The 24,376-nt window shown below is 39.4% G+C and overlaps 1 protein-coding gene across 2 annotated transcripts in view; it reads right to left on the bottom strand.

Moving 5' to 3' along the window:
* The window catches only part of BABAM2 (BRISC and BRCA1 A complex member 2), a 387,195-nt gene that overhangs the window by 28,886 nt on the left and 333,933 nt on the right, over positions 1-24,376 (bottom strand). The window contains exon 11 of one of the 2 annotated variants that reach the window (XM_045549308.1): positions 5,797-5,950. In XM_045549308.1, coding sequence (XP_045405264.1) covers positions 5,797-5,950 — 154 coding nt within the window. Of the gene's footprint in view, positions 1-5,796; positions 5,951-24,376 lie in introns of those variants that run through there. The other variant, XM_045549309.1, reaches the window with a different exon arrangement.

Raw genomic sequence — 24,376 nt, 5'->3', positions numbered from 1 at the left:
GCCAAAAGGTGCTTCCTTGAAGAGACTGGTAAAATCAATAACCCCCTAGGCTGGACTGCTTTCAAAAGAGGGAGAGGAAAAAATATATAAATTATCAATGTAAGGAATGAAAGAGGGTATATCACTACAGATCCTATAGATATTAAAAGAAAAATGAGGAAATATTATAAATAATCTTATGTCAATTACTTTTTGAACAATTTTTTATTGATACATAATATTTATACATCTTTATGGGGTACATGTGATATTTTGTTACATGCATTGAATGTATAATGATCAAGTCAGGGTATTTAGGCTATGCATCATCACTTTGACAACTTAGACATGATGGATAAATTCCTTATTAAAAAACAAACTTGCTAAAACTAACACAAGAAGAAATTTTAAAAATCTGAGTATCCCTATATTTAGTAAAGATACTGAATTTCTTACCACAAGGAAAACTCTATCAAACATTTGAAAGAAATAATACCAAACCTACACAAACTCTTTCAGAAAACCAAGGAGGAAGGAATACTTCCTAGTTCATTTTATGAAGCCAGCATAGTGCTGATACCAAAAATCCAATAAGGGCAACACGAGAAAAATTTCAGACCAGTATCACTCATGAACACAGATGTAAAAAATCTTAACAAAATTTTAGCAAAGCAAATCTAATAACATAAAAAAGAATAAATATCATGATTGAGAATGATTTATCTTTGAAATGCAAGGTTGGTTCAACATTCAAGAACTAATGTAATTTACCACATTAACAGAATAAAGAAGAACTATATGATCTTGTCAAAAGATGCAAAAAAACAATCTACAGAATTCACATCCATTCATAATAAGAACACTTAGCAAGTAGGAATATAAAGAAATTTCTTCAATCTGATAAAGACATCTATGTAAAACCTACTGCTAACATCAACTTTAAAGGAGAAATACATGACTAGATGTCTGCTCTCACCACTTGTGTACAACATTGCACTGGAGGTCCTAGTCAGTGCAAGGAGACAGGAAAAAGAAATAAAAAACATAATGATTGGAAAAAAGTAAAGCTGTTAGCATAAGACATGACTATTTATGTAAAAAAAATTATAAGAAATCTATTTTAAAAAAGCTACTAGACCTAAGTAGTAATAAGTGAATTTAGCAATGTTGCAGGACACTGTGTCAATATAGAAAAATCATTTGTATTCCCATACACTAGCAATAAACAACTGGAAGATAAAATTTAACAAATATAATTTACAATAAAAATAAAAACATTAAAAAATATTTAAGACTTCTATACTAAAATCCTTAAAAAATTTCTGAGAAATTAAAGACCTAAATAAAACCATGTTCACTGATTAGAATATTATAAAAATGTCAGTTCTTCCTTTTTTGATCAACAGATTCAATGCCATCCCAATCAAAATCCCAGTAGGCTTTTTTTGGAGGAATGACGTTGGAATTGGCAAATTGATTCTAAAAATATATGGAAATACAAATAACCTAGAATAACTAAAATAATCTTTAAAAAGAGAAAAGTTGGAGAATTACCCTTCCTGATTTCAAGAAATATTGCTATTGGTGTACAAATAGACAAACAGATCAATGAAATAGAATAGAGTATCCAGAAATAGACCCACTCATATGTGATCAACTGATTTTTGACAAAGGTGTGAAAGTAATTCAATGGGGAAAGAAAAGTCTTTTCAACAAATGACACTGGAATATCTGGATATATACATAAAAATAACATCAACCTCTACATCATACCACACAAAAACTAATTTGAGATGGATCATAGACCTAAATGTCAAAGAAAAACTAAAGCTTCTAGAAGAAAACATAGAATAATTTCTTCATGACCTTGTGGTAGGCAAATAATTCTGAGGATACAAAAAGCATTAACTTAAAAAGAGAACATTCATATTAAGAAAATAGATTTCATAAGAAATAAAAACTTTCTGCTCATCAAAGACACTATTAAGAAAACGAAAAGGCAAGCCACAGACTGGGAGACAATACTCATGACACATATATCTGACAAATATATAAAAAGCTCATATATAAAACTCATTAATAAAAAGACTAAAAACCAAATTAAAAATAGGCAAGATTTGAACATACACTTCACAAAAGAAGATAAACCAAAACTACATGAAAAGGTGCTCAACAGCATTAGTCATCAGGAAATGCAAGTTAAGAACATGAGATATCACTTCATCCCCCCTAGAACAGCTAAAATTACAAAGACTGACAATACCACGTGGTGGTGAGGATGTGGAACAACCTAGCATATTGCTGGGTGGAGTATAAACCCATACAACAACTTTGGGGAAAGTTTCTTAGTTTCTTAGAAAGTTAATCATATACACACTCCACTCCCAGGTATTTACCCAAAGAAAGGAAAACACATGTCTACAAAAAGGCTTGGTCAGAGCAGCTCTTTTCATAAAATTTCCCAAAACAACACAAATATCCATATACAGGTAAATGGATCAATAAGTTATACTATAATCATATAATGGAATATTACTCAGTAGTAAGAAAGGAATGCTATAACAGATGAATTTTTAAAAATTACGTCTAATGAAAGCAGGACATGAAAAGATAAGAAGTATCTAAAAGAGGAAAAACTAAGAAACAATGACAGAAATCAGAACAGCGTTGCCTTGGGGGATGAACAGACTTATTTGGAAAGGGGTATAAGGTAACTTTGTCAAAACTTTCCAAAAGGTATACTTAAAATCTGTCCACTCCACTGTATGTAAATTACACTGCAATAACAAAAAATATACATGCAAAGCCCTTGCCTTCAGAGAACTTATAATAGTTAAGGAAACAAGACATAAATGAAGATGTGAAAAACCAAAAAAATAATACAAAAGAGATTCTAAAGCAGTATGTGACTACAGTCGAATGAGACTGGGAAGAAGAGGGGAAACACCTGCCGGTGAGTTAGAGTGAATGGGAAACCCCATATAGAAGGAGGCTGAAGCTAAACCCTGGGGTCTTCCATATGTTAACTCTTCAGAGCAAGTCCATCCAACAGGGAGGAGTATAATCCTGTTTTATAGAGCGAAGTTCAGAGAGGCTAAGAGCTCTGCCCAAGGCTACAGAGCTTACAGGATTAGACTTTGCCATAGGAATTGGGGCATGAGTGAACCCAAAGCTTATGCTCACCCAGTAAAGGGTATTTCACTTAGAAGGGACAGAATTTGCTAGACAGCTGTGAGCAAGAAGCACATGTGGTAGGAAAAGCCCTGGTTAGTGCCAGGAAGTGTCCTTTCTGGGTTCACATGTTTAGAATTTTGCTCTACAGGAGGGAATAAACAGCTGATTCTACTCAAAGGGCTCTACTGCTGTTCATAAACCGTGAGAGTGTTTATGTCAGGGGCAGAGCTCCCCAAGTGAATTATAGCCTTTTACGCACTGTGTACATACAGCATTTTCACAGAACAAAGAAACAGGGCGTGTAAGGAATGCTACAGTTGACCTTTCTCTCTTTCCATCTTTCTCTCTAAACTTTTCCACCAATCTCAGGCCTATACAGTGTAGGACGGGTTTTTTTTTTGGTTGTGTTTATCCATTACCTGGCCTTCTGACACAGCCCAGAGTACTCAGTTCAATTTAAGAATGGAACCTTTAAACTATTTCTTCTTGCTAGCATGAGCTGCTGGCTTTCTCTTTTATTACATTAAAAATGGATCCCTCTTCGCTACAGTAGAAAGCAGATTTTTTAACGTTACTTCAGATGTTTTCTTTAGACTGGTGTTAACATAAAGCAAATGTCTCTTCAAGCTCTGAACCAATCTGTTAAGATAAACAGGCTTCACTTACGATATTCCTACACTGAAATCATGGGCTTGTGGTCTGCAACTTCTTAAAGACTCAATTCATACATGCTAAAATGTCTACTTAAGAAAAATGCACACACACACACATACACACATACCAAGATAACTTTGCCATGGAAACCTCAAAGACATGTCTGGTTCAGACTCCATAACACATACCACAAATAACGGCCCATCTTCTAAGAGCAGATCTGGTATATACACAGGGAAAGCCCAGAAAATTAAACAACTGCAATACTTCAAACATAAAACTTACTTTATAAATCCTTTTTTTTTTCAGTTGTATTTCAAGATATGTAAGTCTTAATCATTGTTACCAGTTATATTTGCATGTTTGTTTCTTCCTTAAATAGAATTTCAGACTTGGGTGTCACGGATAAAAAGGGAAAATACATGGCACCCTGAAGTTTCAGATAACAACTCTGGGTTCCACATATCAATCTGGTGCAGTATGCATTTCCAGAAAAAGCCACTCTGTCATTATTTAAAAGAGTCCCGACCCTTCTATAAGTGAAGGTCTTGTACTACAGAAAAGTATAAGAGAGGCCAGGGGGCCCCTTGGGCAGGAAAGGGGTCTTTGGGGAGGGAGAGGCAGCAGCAAGAAGTTCTACTAATCGAGAATATTCCAGGTCTAGAAGGCCAGGCTTTGTTAGTGAGTACTTTAAAACTGTCAGAAGTTTGATATGATAAAGGCTTTATCTCCCCCACTGGGCTACAAATCCCATGAAGACATGGATACTTTCCAATTTATTTATCATTACATCCCTAGCATAGAGCACGATGCCTGGAACATGGTAGATGCTTACTAAATATTGGATGAGCAAATGAAGAGGATGCTTAATAGTCTTCATTTGTGTGATTCCCTGGGTCTGATCATCCTTCAGCTGGGATCACAGGTGTGAAGCATATGGCTGTTCCAAGTGATACAGTAATAACCACATGCCACTCTGTAATTTAGTTTTGGAAACTATGATTTTGATCCACTGCTACTTCAATCTAGGAGTCCATGGTTCATAAAGACTGATGTTCCAGACACTAAAGTCTTACCTATGAAAAACACTCAGCCTATTTCTGAATTTACCTATCCTGTATGACTGTGGTGAGAGCTTTCCACACCGAGAGGTCTGTGAACAAAGTTGTACCCCTAAACTCCAAATTCTAGCTAACCAAGAATGAGAGGTTTGTGAGCAATAATTGTACCTCTAAATTCCAAATTCTAGCTAACTTCAACCTCTATGAAATCCCCAGGCTACTTCCATAATAATTTTAATTGCTCTAAGCTATTTGCATAGCCATTTATTTAATCAAGGAACATGCAGGTTCTACTTTGGGCAATGGCTGCGGATAATACTGTGAAGATGCAATGAGGTATATAATTCAAAGAGATTCAATTCCATATGAGACAGTAGCTACTGGATCCATGTATTGACTACCAAGCAAAAATTCTATTTGTTTACTGTCACCTGAAATTTTTCATTTTTAAAAAAAATATAAAAGTAGTTGCCCACATTTGATACCATTTATCCACAATTTGAATTCCTGTTTAGTACTTCTTCTCTAATCTAAATAGAGATGTGGATTTCTGATAAATCCTACATTCTATTTTTTAAAATATCAGTAAGCAGTCATTGCTAATTTTAGAGACCAACAGAAATAGTAGGAAAAGGAAACACTTTCAGATATAGGTCAGCTTCTTCCTGATTAGGCTACAAAGGCCCAAATAGTAAATATTTTTGGTTTTGAAGCCCATATGGTCTCTGTTGCAACTACACACTTCTGTTACTGAAGTGTGAAAGCATCCATAGAAAGTAAGGAAATGGGCATTGCTTTGTTTCAATAAAACTTTATTTACAAAAATAGGCACAAAGCAGGATTTAGCCTGTGGGCAGTAGCTTGCCAACCCCTGAACTAGATAAACCCAATGTTCCTATCTGTAGGAAATAACAGTGGATTCACTTACTTTGCTCTTTTGGCCATTTCATTTCCATCCCATCTGGGGCTGTATGGATAATTTTTTTGGGCCTGGGAGTAAAGTTGTCCACTGTTGGTAAAGTGATAGACAGACTGAAATGTGAGAGTTGGCTGGTCTCGAGGAAAAAACAGGGGCAGGTCAACTGTAAAGACAGAAGAAAGGAAAACAAAGTTAGTTTGTAAACACATCTTAAGACTTTTTTTTGGCTAAATCAGAATGTTGGGTACAAAACCACAAAGACTGGTTGAGGCTTGGAATAAAGGTATAGTGTGGAGAGAAAGACCAAGAAATACAAGGTGTCTTCCCTGCCTTCAAGGAGTTTATAATCTAGTCAGAGAGGCAAATCACAAGTGAGAGAAAAGGTAATCAATATGAGGCATGATATGTAGGTGCTGGAAAAAGTCTATGAAATGGTCACAAAAACTTAGGGCAGAGTGTGACTGGACATGGCAGCCATCTGACCTTCTCCTCTGGCACCTACTTTGTCCAGTGTTCCACAGCAGAGTTAGTTGTTATATCTGTTTTAAGTCTCTGTTATATAACTCTTCAAGGGTTGGGCAGTGTCTTCCTCAACTCTAACACTACAGAGGAAGTCGGAGGGAGGCTGTTTTCAAGAATGGATTTGGAAAAGGAATAAAGAGGGCAGGTGATTATCTTTCTACTTTTACAGAATATGGCAACTGGACTGCCCGAAAAAATAAAGTTATTGCTCTACTTCCAATCAAGCAGTGAATTTTGATACTCAGCAGTTTCAATTTTTTCCATATGCATTACCACATATATTTATATCTCCTAAATCAGTGGGAGTTCCTTAATGGAATGCAACAGAGACTAATGTGAGCACCAAATATGTCTGCTGTGATAGTACAGGCTGACTCTAATCCTTGCTGTTAATGTGTATTATGTGTTTTCTCTTTTCATTTTGGTTTTTTTTTTAAACTCAATTTTAAAACATAAAATGACTTGCTAAATCTGTGTTAAAAACACAGATTGTTTCAATAGCACATTCTTAAAGGTATATAATGTGTGTTTGTGTGAATGTTATCCACTTCTAGAACAAAGAACAGGAACAATAACAAGAAAAACGTGTATAGAATTTTCTAGCTTTACAGAATAACTTTTACATACTTTATCTAATTTGTTAGTTATAACTCCATGAAAGAGACATTACTTTTTAACATTTGCATTTAACAGATGAGTGAAGCTGAGACTCCAAGAGATTAACAACTTGTTCATGCCACAGATAGGCAGGGGCAAGACTCAAATCTAGTCCCATGACTCAAATGCTGGGCTCCTACTCTGCCACATTGCCTCCTCCTGCTTTCATGTACACTGGCATAACCTGCTTAGAACTCACTCACTAGGTCATAATTACAATTTAGTAAGCTAAAATTTCCATTGTGAAGGATGTACAAGGTTTATTTTTTTGGCTAAATGAGGCGGGTATATTAAAAATATACATACTAGATAGTTATATGTCTATCACCATTCTGGTCTGGGGTGACATTCAACTTGGACTAGGACCTCTAAGCACCCAATCTGATTTCTTGAAGGAAAAGTTAGGTTTCTAGCAAACTTTAAAAGAGAAAAACCAACAAAAAACCCCCAAGAAACGAAAACCTGTCCAGTTGGTAGGGCCTCTTAGACCACTGAGTACACTTGACTCTGATGATGTCTGACTCAGTGTTGTAGGGGGTTTCTACAGATGAATCACACTACAACCAAAGAAAAGGGCACGATTTTGAATGTCCATTCTTTAGTCATATTTCTCAAGCACCACAATAAGGCAGCCTCAATACATGTCTATTTATGCCAAAGCAGAAATTTCATAACATACAGGAACAATCAAAACTATGAAAAAGACTAATTCAAATTATAAATACTTCAATTCAGAAAACCCGTTTGAATTCATTCATATTACAAACCGCATGATCTGTAGTATCTTTAGTCACTTTGAACAAATATTGCTTTCTAAAATTAAGTTTATATCTTTTCTGATTACTCATTTCATTTCCTCTGATTGATTTTAGAAAAAAAAATGCCTATTCACATATACTTTAATGTGACTTCAATTCTTTTCATATTAGGTACAAATTTCCAAATATAAAACAACATTCAGATTAACCTCCAAAACGATCATTACCAGCAGAAAAGTATTTAACATGTGAGCTTCCCTATAAAAAAACAACAATCTTAAATAATAAAATCCAATGGCAATAATTTATACATGTAAAGTAAATATAGTCATTGCTTAGTATCAAAAGACATGCAGATAATACCACAGGCTATGTGATTCTCAAGCTACTGGGTTTTTTTGGGCTTTGGAATGCATTATATTTTTTGTTCTTGTTATTTAGTTTTGTAGAAAATGAGTTGCTGGTATTAGTACTTTGATATGCTGAAAAATGATTTTCTCTCCTATTTTTGAACTATCTTCTTTGACCTCCTAAATGCCCAATTGGCGTGAGAAACAACTCAAAATGTAAATGTAATTAATTTACTTAGGCAAGTGAGTTGTTCTAATTAAAAAGAAAAAGGCAGCAAGCTACATGCTGATATACCATGATCCCCCAAAAGCATCGATTACATGATTATTTATCCACAGAGATTTGTCTAACAAAGTGAAACTGAAGCCAAAATTAAACTTTGAATACTTTCTCTATGTATACAATAATTGGATTATTAGGGGAACAGGAATGGTCAGAATACTGAAGAGATAAAATCGGTAATTCACATGTTAATTCATATATGAGCAAGTAAAATTTAAAAAATACAAACGTCTTGTTCAACTTAACTAAGTTGTAACCTGTCTTTATCAGTCAATAGTTGACAAAAGGATGGCTTCTTTAAAAATGTTCTATGCATAAGAATGAGTTAATAACTAAAATATTTATAAGAAATACTTTGTATTTTTCTTATAAGAATGATTTGGCTGGGCATGGTGGCTCACGCCTATAATCCCAGCACTCTGGGAGGCCGAGGTGGGTGGATCATTTGAGCTCAGGAGTTCGAGACCAGCCTGAGCAAGAGTGAGACCCCATCTCTACCAAAAAAATAGAAAGAAATTATCTGGAGAACTAAAAATATATAGAAAAAATTAGCCAGGCATGGTGGCACATGCCTGTAGTCCCAGCTACTTGGGAGGCTGAGGCAGGAGGATCGCTTGAGTCCAGGAGTTTGAGGTTGCTGTGAGCTAGGCTGATGCCACGGCACTCTAGCCTGGGCAACAGAGTGAGACTCTATCTAAGAAAAAAAAAAAAGAAGAATGATTTGAATGGTACAAACTAGTCAAGATTTAGAAAAACAAAAACTTGTTTTCCTTATCTCCAAATGTTACTGTCACTTAACTTTTGCCTACGGGTTAACTCATGATTTTCTGATGCATGGTAAAATAATTACTTTTAGCCTTCAGACAGCTAACTTGCTCTGAAGGAACCTCTTGGGTTCTAAGCAATTTAGGCTCATAATTTCAGCTATATCAAAATTGAACATTTTAACCATTTGTTTTCTTAGAACGTACTGGCTCAGGATTGATTCCCGGAGCAAAACCATTCCATTTGGTTCAGTTACATATTGTCAGTATTGTTTTGACAACTGCTTCTTATTTCCTTCTTCCTGTATACAGAGACTGAATTTTGGTCAGCTCTCTATCCACAAAAGGGATGGTCCTCACTTATTTAGTAGAACTTCAATAACCATTTCTGAAGCATTACTTTCTTCAAGAACTTGTTGAGGCCAGGCATGGTGTGCTCACGCCTGTAATCCTAGCACTTTGGGAGGCTGAGGCAGGAGGATTGCTTAAGGCCAGTAGTTTGAGACCTGCCTGGGCAACATAGCAAGATTCTATCTCTACAAAAAAATTTTAAAAAATTAGCCAGGTGTGGTGGCATGCACCTATAGTCCCAGCTACTCAGGAAGCTGAGGTGGCAGGATTACTTGAGTCCAAGAGTTTGAGGCTGCAGTGAGCTATGATGACACCACTGCACTCCAGCCTGGGTGACAGAGCAAGACCCTGTCTCTTAAAAAAAAAAAACAAAAAGCTTATTGAAACAAGTTAAATCAAACACTTCTAGTTCTGCGAAAACCAGGCAGTTCACAGGACTCATTCACAGGGCTCTGAACTTGTGGGAGAAGGCAGGAATCATTAAGTTGCACACCAGTTTGCCTCATTCTGGACAGTCATTGCAGTGACGAGTTCTAGTGGGCACAGTCCCAGAGCCAGTGGTGCTCTCCAGGCAATAGCCAACCACACGGCTTTGGGACGAAGCTGAACGCTGAACCATGCTGCCTCCCTCTGATCCACGGTAGGTTCCTAGTGAACAAGCTTACTTGCCCTTAAATGCTCACCTTTTACCACAAGAAGACTCCAGTAAAGTAGTATCTAAGTTCATAAGACTCTAAAAATGCCTTACTTCTCCAAAACCCTCAATAATGAAAAAATGACATTGAAACAGCCAAAAGAAATGCCACACTGTACATGGGATTCACAGGACAGCTTATCAGACACTCAGAACATTTCAGGCAGAGTTCTAACAACTTAGATTATATGACTTTTCCAGAAAAAAACAAGACATATCTATTAATAATTACAGCAAGATGAATACAAGGCACATTAACAGCAAGCAGTGATAACTAGCAGTCTGGCACAAAAGAAGGGGACAGTATAATAAATAAAAGCAGAATCAGGAGGGCTGAAAGAATCCCAGTCTGGGGCCATTAAGTGTGGGAGCAAAACACTACGGCATCTGAATCATCCCTCAAGCTATCACCGTACAGTAAGTGACGTTCACCTCCAATCTTGCCTGCGGCGGCAGACACTCAGTTGCCTACCCAACAGCCATTCTCCTCTGTTCTTTTCTATGGGCACAGCCCTCCTCCCACTCCAGAGTCTGAAGGTGCTGGTATTTACTCTCTTAGCCTTCCATAAAACCAAGACATGGAAATGTGACTCACTCCTGCCAATGGGACCCGAGAGGAAGTCGGCTAGGGGTCTTCTGAGAAATATTTTCCTGTCTGATTAAAGACACGTGTCAGGAGAAGCCCCCATTTCATTCTTGCCTTAGATCTTTATCACGTGAGGTCTCGAGGCTTGCAGTGGTGGCACTCTGTGACCATGAGGGCAGGCCAGCCTGGCATCACCGAGCTGCATTGATCATCCCTGGAACTGCCCAGCTCTGGTTTTCTTGTAATGCAAGACGATTACAATTGTCTACTAATTACAAGTCTTTACTATTTAAACCTCCTCCAGTCAGGTCTTCTCATACCTGCAGCCAAAGGCATCTAAGGAAATGCTATTAATATTTCTTGAAGCTTCTGTTCAAGAAGGCAGGATAACTGTATAATCTATTTCAGAAATATTTCCACTAAGCATGGTTAAAAAACATTCAAAGCACATAACTAGGAAAGTTTTGTCTGGAAAATTCAGTTTTGTGGGACAGTTCAAGCCTTGAAAATGCCAAACAAATGAGGGGCTAACCATAACTGCTTCCCTAGGAGTCACATCATCAAATATTTTCACCATTATTCACAAGTCGGCCATTATTTCATTTCTTCAAACCTTCCAAGCTATATATTTTTGTGCCTCTCCCCTTGTGCTCGTGGGTTAGCAGGGAAGCTACTCATGGATTCACTCTGTGGTGGTTATGGTGAAAGCCCCATTTCCAGTCTTCTCAGGCCTCTCTAGTTCCTCAAAGCCTCATTATGGAACAGTTTTAACCCCTTGTTAACTTTCTGTAAACTCACCCTCCAATGATGATTCCATTTGAGGTTGATTATTCCCAAGAGCAGTTTGTACACATCTCCATCCCAGGCTACCCCACAACCAATGCGAGAAGACTGCCGTTTATTTACTGACCACCCCACATCTTACTAACTAGACACTAAACCTTGGAGACACATGGATTCCAACCCCTGGAAAATTAACAATGCATATCCAAAATACTCACCTACAAGAAATATAAAAGTAATGTTTTCCAGCTCAGAAGTATCCCCATTTAAGGCATTAAAAATCAAATGGTATCTCCTTTTATGAACACTGCCTTTCATTTAAGTGACAGAGGAGACTAAATGTTAACCAGATTTTGTTAAACTGGTTTCACTTTTCACTGGTTTAAACTGGTTTCACATTTTCACTCTCTTTTGTGTGATCTGATCATGTCAACAGGTTACCTTTGGGATTTTATTATTACCAAACTGAAGCCTGAAGTTTCTTGAATTTTACTATGTATGCTAAAAAATCCAATTATGGAAGGAGACAGCATGTTATGCTCTTGGAGTCAGATAAAAATGGGTTCAAATCCTGGCCCCACCATTAATTAGTGGTGACATCACAGGCAAAATATTTAGTTCTTTGAATCTGATTTTCTCATCTGCAAAATGAGAATAATAATTCCTATATCACAGCATTTGTTGAAAGGGTTAAACAAAAACTGAGCTGGTACTTAATAAATGTTCATTCCTTTCCCCTACTCCCCTTTTTCCTTAGTTTTTTTTTCCATCTAGCTTTATACACTGCTCCATATAAAATGTAAAATTTCTGGTACCTATAAGACTTCAGGTGCTTAAATTTTAACTATTTTGATGAAAATCTTTCTAAACTTTGTACATAACTTCACAAAGAAGACATACTGAAAATAAATTTGCCTTTTCTTGATGACAGAGGACACATTAAAAATCATTATACATGAAGGCCTCAAGTGTTAAGGAAGACTTAGCTTGCTATTTCACAAATGTCTCTTACTTAAGAGTCCACACTCCCCAAACCTCTGATTTCTGAAAATGCACCTCGAGTGATTTTGATGTGCCTCCTAGGTAGGAATTACTGCAGAGAACTGTGAGCTCCTTAAGTGCAGGGGCTGTGAATTAGCTATTTCAGTATTCCAGTACTTAGCACAGTGCATGACACATGAGAGACGCTGAATATAAATGCTTGTTGAACTGTAGGAAAGGAATGTTTAAGGGAAATACGAATTAAAACTTCAATGAGATTCCATTTCATACCTGTTAGATTGACAAAAATTTAAAAACCAGACAATATCCAGTGCTGTCAAGGCTTTGGAACACTGGGAATTCCCATTAGCTGATGATGAGAAGGTAAATCGCTATAACCTCTTGTACAGTAAGAGTGAAGAGGCACATATTCCATGACTCAGCAATTCCACGCCTAAGAAACTGCCACAGGTGCATAAGAAGATGGTAAGAGAAGGATTGTTGTAGCATTGTTTGTGATAACAAAAATTAGAAACATCTTACATGTCCATCAGCAGGAGATTGGATAAATACATCGTGGCATATTCTTTCAATGAAAATACCTTACAGCCATTTAAATGAATGAACAAGGGCTACATGTACCAACATGCATGAATCTCGAGGACATAGTATTCAGTGACAAAAGCAAGTTACAGGTGAATACTGTTCAATATATGAAGTTCAAAACCATGCATATATTATTACATATTATTTATGAATATCTGCGTACCGAAAGTATAAAGACGTGCATGGGAAAGATACATACCAAGATAAGGCTAGTGGTTACCTCTGCAGGTTGGGGAGAAGGAGAGAAGGATGGGACTATATCAGTGAGGGGTACTCGGAAGGCTTGGACTGAATTGCTAGTGTGCTCTCTTTCTTTAAAAAACTCAGGCCTTTTTTGCCCTTCCTTTTGCTCTCCCTTTCCTGCAACAATGGGTCTGGTCGTCATCTGTGGTGTGTGTAAAATGCTCTGTAAACCTATATCTTGCTGTTGCCCTATAATCCTATCTTGCTCTCCCCAATAAACCTCATTTTTGTGCTTGCCTAAAAAAAATACAAAACTCAGAAGCAATTATTGCAAAGCACTAAGATTTGGTTAAGGTGGGTACATGAGTATTTGTTTTTGTACTCTCTGTACACTGTGTAAGCTTTAAATAGTCATAGTTTTAAAAAGTTTTAAAAAGCAAGGACATTAATATTCACAGAAGCAGAAAACAATCAGTATGATTCCATTTATATAAAGTTCAAAAATAGAAAAAAAAAGTGATATATTGTTTATGGATAAATAGTAGGTGGTAAAAGCTATCAAGAAAGTCAACAGGGTGGTTAATATAAAGTTCAGGGTAGTGGTTACTTCTGGGAGAGACACTCATAGAGTTTCTAAGATACTGGCACTATTCCTATTTCTTAAGTTGGGTGGTGTTTTATTAGTCTTTAAAATATGTGGGTATGTTTTATGTGATCTTTGTGTGTGTGTGTGTATTCAAATATTAATTTAAAAAATGGGAGCATTTATAAAACTAAGAGGGTCAGGAAAACTGAATGGTATTCAGGAAAAAAAAGTGGTAGAATGACAGGAAGAATAAAGGTGTCCATGCCCTTGGACATGGTCTCAAGAAGAGACCCGGAAAGGTGAAGGAGCGACTACAGTCAGGTACACTAAGGTGACGGCTGAGGCACACACATGGTGTATGTGCAAAGGAAAAGGGAGCCCTGCCTGAGGTTAAAGCTTTGCAGAGGAGACAGACTTTGAGTTGGTTTTGGAAGGTTAAAAGTTGAATTAGAACTGGAGTCTGGGGAATATTCCATAAAAAGGGAATATGATACTGTGTAGACATAACAATTTTCCACTTTTTATTTGGCTCTTTGGTATCATATATAGTCAATGCAGAGAAAGCCACAATCTGCCCTATTTTACCAATCTTGTTTTCCTTTCCACCACTCTACAGATCTTTGCATATGTGAAGAGACATGGGGGACACGAAGATGAAAGCAGCTGATGCTGGCCTCAGGAAGCTCACAGGCCAAGTTGCGCTCCCTACCTGGAGGGCCCTTCTTGCTTTTCTGGGTTTGCTCTCATCAAGGCTCAGTTTGTCAGGAAATGCCTGTCCTAGAACTCTGCATGTTTCCAGCTTGTGCTCCCACGCGGAGCTTGCTCAGGGCTGGCCCTCACGAGGATGAAAGGAGGACATCACTGGCTGAGGCTGGGACCTAGGGGCCCTCAGCATGGGAAGCCTTCCTTGCCCCAAGTGCTTCTCTGTCCCTTTGCTTCGCCCATTCCCTCATGCATCACACATTTAGGGAGCATATTCCCTGTTCCAGGCCCCACACTAGAACTGAGGGGCCACACTTCCTGGAGATGGACCCTCTCTACATCTCCAGCCATCTATGCCATCTGGGTTCTGCATCTTCTGGATGTGCGTCCTGAGTGGCTCCTGGCCCCTTGCTGCCCTGACACTCTCATTTCCTCAGGCCTGGCTCCTTGTCCAGTCCCTTCACTCTCCAACTCTGTGATGCAGGCCAAGCCCCAGTCTCTTCCCGGAAGCCTCCCTTGTGTGCTCCATCACTCAATGATTTCTCTATCCTCTGTGTCCACGTAATCCACTCTTCAGCTGGATTGCTAACAATTTCAGCGTACTTATCTTTATGTTCTGTCCTCCACATGTGTACCACTGGGCTAGACACACAATAGGGAGCTGATGCATATTTAGTGATTGACTGGCACAGATTATAAAAGTGAGGAAATGGTGACTGTGTGAGACATTTTAAGAAGAAACATACTTTTATGAGATGCAGAAAGAAATCTAGCAAGAAAGAACACCATTAATAGCACTTAGAACTGTTTTAATTTCTATTTTTAAAAGAATTTAGTCATAATAAATAAACTGGCCTGGGAGGATTAAAAAAGAAATCTGGCTAAATTAGGGAAGAGTTTGATTAAAAGAATCCTTAAATAAATTAAAACATATTCAAATGCAAAATCTTTGGCACTTATAAACTGGGCAAAGTCTTTAAAAAGTCATAAGCTTTTAATTTCAAAAAATTTATGGACAACATACCAAATGCAGATGATTAGAAGGAAAAGGACAAATGCAGCATCTTTGGTTAAAGGAGGGGGATTGATATTGGTCAGTTTAAATTCTAATCTTGAAAAAGTAGAACAAACCAGCTAGATACAAATTTGCAAATACTGTGACTACTCCAATGTGAAGGATGACTAATGTGGCTTTATGAAGAAAGAAAAATTCCTCACACTAATCTAGTTTTTTTTTAAAGGAACTGGTTATGACCTTTATATTCTAGAGAAAACAACAGGTATCCAATCTGATGAACATTCCCTGAGCGTCTACCACATGGCAGCTCTGGGGAAGCCACACTGACTAAGGCCAGGTTCTTCCAGCACTAACACACGCTTAACCTTCACTGTTCTCAGGAAGAGAGATAGTGGTGAGGGTTATAGTAGAGGCGTTTACCACCATGGAGTATGGGTGGGAAGATACTCCACCTAAGGGTGTCTAGGAGACTTATTAGATGAGATGGCTTTGAGCAGAGCCTTGAAAGACAACTGAGATTGAGCCAAGCAGTTGCAGTGGGAAGATTAGGACAAGTGAGGGAGGAAGAAAAGCAAAGGGATCCAGGCAGAGGCAACAGTACTGAGCAGTCACAGCAGAGGAAGAGCGAGGGAGTGTGAGGTGAGCAGGGTAGATGGAATATGGGTGGGAGGATAGTGTGCTGGTGCAGAAGACGTTCGTTCCACTGCTGAGTGTTCTGAACACAAAGCAAAGGAATGTGGACATTTTTCTATAAGCAGTGTTACCCTTCAATATTTCTAGGGAAAATATCCTGTACCACTCATTCTGGTGGGGCAGACTTTTTCCTATGATTTAAATACCCCCAGCACAGAATATATCCTCCAGACTAGAGAATGCTTTGGAAAGTATAATGCACAAATAAAAAATAAGTTATTATTTATTAGTAGATGGGCACACTCATTTACTTCTCAGAATAGGAACCAGTTCCTCTTTGCAAAACATCTCTTAACAATTCTTGTGTGTCCCTTATGTTTAGGGGAGTCTCTGTGTGGAAAAACCTGGTAAGGGGCTGTGAACAGTTTCTATGAGTCCTCCATTTTCTCTCCAACAACTCTGACTTCCTACGTCAACAATCCATACAATCAGGCCTGAGGTTTGGTATTGGGTTTAAGGCTTGGGGGACATAGTCTGAGTCACATATCTGGCAGATGATTACACGTTTCCTCACAAGACAGGGTTAGAAGCCCTGCTTCCCATGTCATTCCCCTATGCAGAAACCTTCATCAGCCTGTTTTTAGGTTGTGCATTGTACTTTCCAAGCACTCTCCATTCTGGATTTATACTGTGCTGGGGTATTAAAAGAATAGGAAATGTCTGACCCACTAGAACAGGTGGTGTGGAATACTTTCCCTAGAAATGTTCAAAGATAAACCACTCTAATTTTTTGGTTGCTTGAGGTTCAGTTTAGTCTGTGAGCTGTATGGGGAACAGCTTACCCAGGTGCTCTGGAGGGGCGAGCTCTGGCTGGTTAACTGATCTCCCTGCACCTCTTTTCCCATTCCTAAAACTGGAAAAACTCTAACCTCAGGGTTGAAAACGAGCCATGTAAAACATGCCGTGCAGTGTCTCACATACACAATGTGCTTGGTAAAGGCTGCAACCTACGCGATGTCGGAATAGGATGGTATACTGGAAAGAGTATGGCTTTTGGAATCTGACAGGTCTGGGCTTGATTCCTACTCTGCCAGTTGCTACCTGGGTGACCTCAGGCAATTTACTAAACTCTCTGAGTCTAGGTTTTCTCATCTTTAAAATGGGATAATACCTACCTTGCAAGGCTGTTGGATGGTTTACATGATATAATGAATACATGTGTAGAACACTTGGCACATAGCAGGTATTCATAAATGATACCTATTATTATTCACTTTTCTCTTAGAAGCAATTAAAACAAACAAACAAACCTGAGTCTATATAATTTCTTTTTTCAACTTGACTTCCAGCTGAGAAAATACAACCCATAGATCAAAAGTAGCCATGTTCTTTCAGTTAAGCTTTCAACTTAGTTTTGTTCGCCTTTTTATTTGAGACAAATTCAGGAGTCCTTAGGAACTCTTTTAATTCTACAATCTTCTTCCTTCAGATAAAAAGCATAGCTTAGAGACTCTATGGTCAAATGGGGCCCTGCAGCAAAAGCTGACCACAAACCAGAAAAGCTGTGAAGGAAGCCCGATGAGAAGCTCGTCAGACGCTTTTCTTTCGTGCTTTGGTAATGCAATATTCTCCCCATTCTCGTAGGTACTACCTTTAAGGTACAGGATGTTTCTTTGTTTGCTAAACTACTTATTTGTGAGTGGTTTTGTTCTTTAAAAAAAGACCAGCAATATTATCAATCTTTGCATATTATGGATGACCTACGTGGCCTGTGAATTACCCAGGCTTTCACTTTGTTTTGGGGTTATGAGTTTTTGGCCAGCTCTTTGGTCATGATTTCTTCTATAAGAATGGCTGGGGGGGGGGTGTGGTTCGCAGGGGAATGGAAATTAATTAATGTTCTTCTTTATAGCAATTTCAGCTGAAAATTTCATTTGAGATAAAGTCATGATTGCTACCTAAAACAATGTTTTTAAACTGGCATATTATTCTCATCTCTTAACTAACTCAAATTGAAAAGAATAAAGTATATAAACATAAGGTGATCATGTTGAGGCAAACACTTGACTTAAATGAGTTGCCTGACTTATACATCCAAATTTAAAGGAATAAGATAATTTTCAATTGAAGGCATTGACTCAATGTTATCCTAAGAAAACCTTATTCATACTCCTCAGTAAACCATTCCTGAAGTTTATACTTTCCAGATAACTGAGGGTTCATTCATGAAAGCTCCGAAACTCTTTTCTTTTTTACCGTTTTTGACAAAAACCGTTATAAAACAGACTTTACATTTGCTTTTCCCTTAATCCTTTTCTAAATGACCCCAAGTCAGAATTAGACATATCAGTTCTTACAGTGGGCCACACAGTCATGACATCAAGGGCCAATAACACATGCCAGCTCCTAAACTGAGTGTCTATGTCTAGCATCTACTGTCTGTAGTTTCTTGGCTCCCTCCATCCCTACCCTCCTGAGCCCAGGCTATTAGGTTATCCTCCCTGAATTCTCACAATGGTTAGTATAGCTACGTACCACAGGCCTCCTCTGGGTGGTTAAACTGCTAGGGACTTGAAGCAAACAAAACGCAAAATGTTCCAAGGGACTTGGGAACTAGTGCACCAAGCTTATTAGAAGGCGTAAGAGAAAGGCCTGGAGGGCTCCCTGTGAGGACAACGCATAGACTTTGTGACACTCTTGAGCCCACTTCCTCCCAGTTGCCTTTGGACAGGTGTGCTTACAGAGCTGAGGTGCACTGTAGAGAGGTAAGATATTTGCTTAAAAATCTCCATGTCTCATCACAACAGAGGATACACTTGCTAAACCACAGTTCAGCAAGGGGCCTTGGAAATCATCTCTCCATTTGACAAATGAGATTGTGGCAGAGTGGTGAACTGCCTCAACTGCTTCAGCAGTTGCAGAGTTCTAGAACTCCAGGGTCCTCACCCAAGTGTAGGGAGCTACATTATACCAGGCCACTTATGTACAACACAGTAACTCTCCCTAGAGGAACAAAATGACCACCACCACAACAGCTGTATGACTTTGGGTTTTTCATTAACCCACATCTGAAAAATCTCGGTAGAAGCAATAGTTAGGCATGATGGGTTTTTTTTTTGTTTTGTTTTTCATTCTAATAATTTTTTTTTTAAATGCTAAGGAAAAGGAAGAAAATCAACATTTACCGAATACCTACAGATGTGCTGGGTGCTTTCTGCCATAGGATTCTGTCCCCCTCATTTCTACCAGGGAGTGTGCCTGTCCCGGGGGCAAGTCAGAGAACTTACCAGAGCCCATGCTCTCTCTACCACAAGTGCTACAAATTTGATTTACTGCTTGTTTCTGACATTCTGGAAGGAGATTCTGCTTGGGCATTTTGGCTCATTTACCATCTCAGCCAGCAGTTGCTACAGGCAAGCAAATTCTCTGGCCGCTGATGAAGGAAGCACAAAAGTGTGAGAGACTGACACACACCGTGGTAACAGACAGGGAGCAGGGATTGGATGTGTTTGTCTTTCAGACCAAATTAAGCTCAAGGGTACAATGATCTCAGACTTTTAAGAATTTTTACTTTTGATGTTTCAATTTCCTTGTTTTCTTTCTTTTGATTGGCAAAACATTTTATGGCCATATCTATGGGGTTTCAACAGCATTTGACACTGCTGCTCACTTCTGGTCTTTTCCCGTGGTTTCCATAACACTGTATTGATCTGCTACTTCCCTTCCCTGTACAATTTTTACTGCCTCCTTTTCTCCATCTGCTTAACATCCCCTCACTCCCAAAGCTCAGTTGAGGGACTTCCTCACCCTGAAGGTGTGGCTATTCAGCTTTCTTCCTTCAGCAAGTCCTATCCGTCAATACCCTCTGATGACTTCAAACTCCCCACATCCTGCCCTGACTGCTCACCTGTGCTCCCATCTGGCAGCTTTAGAAGCCTGGTCAATGTTATAAGATAAACATTACGGCTTAAGTATGTTTTCACATATCTTGTCTCATTTGTAAACTTCAAGGTGGGCATACAACCCTATTTACAGATAAAAACACTGAAACTTAGGAACACAAAGTAGCTTGTTTAGAATTAGTTATGAGATAGAGCTGGCCTTGAATTCAGGTCTTCAGATTTTAAATCCAGTGGTTCTGATGCCACTTGAATATTCTGCTATCAATGAGGAAGAATCATACTTGGTCTGAAATAAAAGCTATAGCCTGCTCCCCATTCACCACACGTCAGATTGGGCCTAATGTTCTGCCAAGTGCAAGTCCTGTGAGTCACCCTGGACGCTCTTCATTCTGCTGTTTCCATCTCTGTGAAGGCTCACGTCCCGGCGGGGACACCCACAGGGCACCGTCCTGCTGGGAGTGAACTGGTGAGGCTGCGGGGTCACATTTACTTCCACAATGGATAAACAGAAGTGGGACTATATGTTTTTAAGAATATTGACCTACTTCATGCAGCTGAATATACTTTTGGTTAAACCGGAGCACAACCGGTAAGGCCTCCCACACCCACCATTTCAAGTCAGTTCCAAATACTAATCGGTTTGTACCTGAAGTAATTCGGTAAGTTTGCTTTGCCTCCAGGAACTTTCTATCTGTCCTACACATTGAGGCCAGCTTAATTACCTAAGTTCTACCCCTTGTTCTCATCCACAGGGACTAGCCAAGATCTCCTGGATACAAATACAATCCTTGAATGCTGGTGGGGGCAGCTCCGGGGAGGCCTAGCTAGCTCTGCCTCTAGAGACGGTGTGGGACAGCCCGTCAAGCTCAGGTTAAAAGACTAAGGCTTGAATTCAGAAGTGGAAGTTCATATATACAGAACATTTAAGGACAGATGAAAAGGATCAGATTAGAAATAAAAAAGAGAGGCAAGTTCCAAAGGGCTTTAAAATAAAGTACCTTAACCCTGGTCACACCTCAGCAGAGCCTAATGTGGATTCAACAGCTAACTCCTCACGCAGCCTGCCTGCTGCTCTTACAGCAAAATAGCCATTCTCACTGCCCTAAGCTTGCTCGCCACCCCTTACCAATACTCTCTGTGATGGAAATCTCTTTGTTTCCAGAGGCCAAACGGTTCATTCTAGATATATTATTAATTGGTTCCATGGAAAAACAGGTTTGGTTCTTTAAATGTTCAACATGCTAAGTCATCACTCAGCCTTAGCTCACAGAAAAATTAAACTGAAATCTGCAAAGTAGTGCCTGAGCAGGCAAGAGCGTGGATCAGGAGGAGAGGTGTATGAACCCTGGGGCTAGAGGGACTCTATTAAAGGGTGCCACACTTTTATATGCACACACATCTGTATCCAAATATATATATGTGTGTGTGTGTTTATATGGTTTAGGGGGCAGAGCAGTTTAAGACTTGCACAAAAACAGAGAGTTGTCTGATTGAAATTCAAAGGAGGTATCCATGAGCATTCTTGACCAGGGGACTCTTGACCAGTGAGAGTTAAAGCAACTTTTAGCATAGCAAAGAATGACCTAGGCGATTTTAACTGCTTAAAAATCAGTTATGATTTGGTATGAGAGTAGGGCCAAATGTGTTATTACAAGTCCAATAAGACAAAACTACGTGAGTTTGTGAATTCATTTAAAAAGCCTTTGCATTGCCCTGTCTGTACCGACCCTTGTGCTAAGGGTAGGGCATTTCGTGATGAAGCAAAAATGACCTCTGTCTTGAAGGGCTCATCACTGGGGAAAGTGAGTAAACAAAATAATCTGAGTAGAGTGTGAGAAGTACTAAAGCAGGAGGCTGCATTAAATGCTACTGGGGTTCAGAGGAAGAGACTAGCTACTACTCAGGCTTGGTTTTCCTGTCTTTTGTTTCACAGTGTGCCATCTTTATTTAGTAGCTAATCAAAGTGGAGATAATAAATTAGCCAGTGAATCGATGGCCTTGCTCTGCTGACGTGCATCACTGCTGAACTACATGAGATTTCCAGCTGACTAAACCTCACCTCCAGGGAGAACTCTTCGCCTCCCAAGCTGCCTATTCACCTGACTGTGGCAGAGAAAGCAAAATGCAAACTCCTCAGTAGCTCTGAGGTGCAGCTCAGGGCAGACCAGGTAGTGGCACCAGCTACAGGTTCACTCTCTTCTAGGTTCTTTGCTCATGAGGAGCTGAACTCTATGCCAAGAAATTTCAACCTGCCCTCCACGGGTTCCTTCTCATCGTGCCAGAGATTCTCTCACCCCAAAGAGCATCCCTCTTCACCATTCCCTGCTATCAACTGCCCATTCACTCTTCCTTTAATTCCCCAGACTCTTGAAAGAGGATCATTCAACATCTTCGCTGTCAATTAATTCTGTAACCCGTTTGCACCAGGCTTCCACCTACTCTGACGCATGGGTGTTTCCTTTATTACTCCATCAATGAGCATCATGACCATCACCCAGGCAAATGCTTTTCACTCTCCTCTCCCTGCCATTTGTGCCTCCTCAGGTCCTGTCCTCTGCTGCCTTTCTAGTGCCCTCTCCCAGCTCCCGTCTTACCCCTCTGCTGCTTCTTAGTCTCCAGCAGGAATCTTCTCCTGCCCACCACCAGCTGTCCGCCTTCCCCAGAGAAGTTTTCAGTCCCCTCATATCACAGACCCATCCTGTGGGAATTCCACCAGCTCTGTGGCTTCAAATGCCACCACCACATGGGTCATGAACTTCAGCCTCACAATTTTGGCTACTTACTATCTCCACCTGTTTACCACGCAAACACCTCAAACTCAATACGTTCCTACTCATTTACTTTCCTCTAAATTCTGCTATTCTTCTTCAATTTCCACTCTCTCCTTAGATACCCTAGCTAAGAATTACACAGTAATCTGCAATTCCTCCCTCTCCCTCACTCCCAAAACCTGAGTGTTCACAAAGTCCTTTTGATTCTACGCTGAAGTATTTCTGGAATATGTCCTTTCCTCTCCCTCTCTACTCCCACTGTTTTAGTACCTCATATTCTCTTGCCTGAACCAGTTTCCCCAAGTGGTTTATCTACCCCCAGCTTCTTCCCACTTGCATTCATCCTCCCCTCTGTCAACCTTATAGTATAACTGACAAAATGCCATGTCCCTGTTCAAAATACTTCCCAGCCTCTCCATCAGTAATAGGTATATTTTGAACACTGTACACACAAGGCTCCTCATAACCAGGCACGCTTCTTCCCTGCCTCATCTCCTCATTACTCCCTTAACTCACAAATTCTAAAAATTCAATTTTATAAATTGTTCCCAATCTTCAGAATGCATTACATCAGCCCACAGGTATACTGTTCTTTCTGCCTGGGACATTCTTTCCTCTTTATCTACCTAGAAAATTTGTTTGTATTTGAAAGACTGAGCTCTAGGACATTTCTGTAGAAACCCTCAGAAGGGCATTTCTACACCTGTATTATGGCATTTTCCACACAGTATTTGCACCCCCTTACCTGAGTGCAAACTCCTGAGTGTACCTATCCATTGCTGTGACCACAGGGCCTGACACAGGGCTTGGTCCATAGCAGATACTCAAATGTTTGCTTTTCTCCTTAACAACAGGACCGAACTTTAACCTCTGCATGCCCTAATGTTCTTAGCAATAGTGCTACAGACATAGCAGGTGAGGAATGAAACAAGCAGGTGGTTACAGAGGCAACCACCAAGCAACAGAAGTGGTTAACACTGGCTGTCAATGAGCAGGTGTAGGGCAGGGTACTCGCGCTTTTCCTTATGTCTTCATGGAGTATTTGCTTTTGTAACTATCTTCCTGTTGTTTTGATAAATATAATAAGTAAAATTCCTTGTTGGTTGTAAGTAATCGATTGGTGTGTCTGCAGACTACAAGGGACCCCTTTCTGTATATTTGAAAGGACAGGTTACATTCCAAGAGCTTCACTGTGCATAGGCTGTGTAATTTGTGTGTGCCAATAACGAGGGAGAGATCCTAGCATGAGGCTGCATGGTGAGGGTCACTTAGCCAGCAGAGCTCTGTGCCTGAGAACAAAGCAACAGCCCTGCACAGAGAACATGCATTTGCTCTGCCAAGTCTGCTTATGTACACAGATAATTCTTATCATCTGTGTGTTTGTGTGTATGGTTTTCTAAAAAACATAAGAAAATATGATTTTACTACTTCTAACCCCTGACACAGGTAAAGTGTGAAA

This window comes from Lemur catta, chromosome 4 (assembly GCF_020740605.2).
Source record: "Lemur catta isolate mLemCat1 chromosome 4, mLemCat1.pri, whole genome shotgun sequence".
NCBI lineage: Eukaryota > Metazoa > Chordata > Mammalia > Primates > Lemuridae > Lemur > Lemur catta.
Note: the sequence above shows the minus strand (reverse complement) of the source record. Positions and strands in the feature narration are given on the sequence as shown.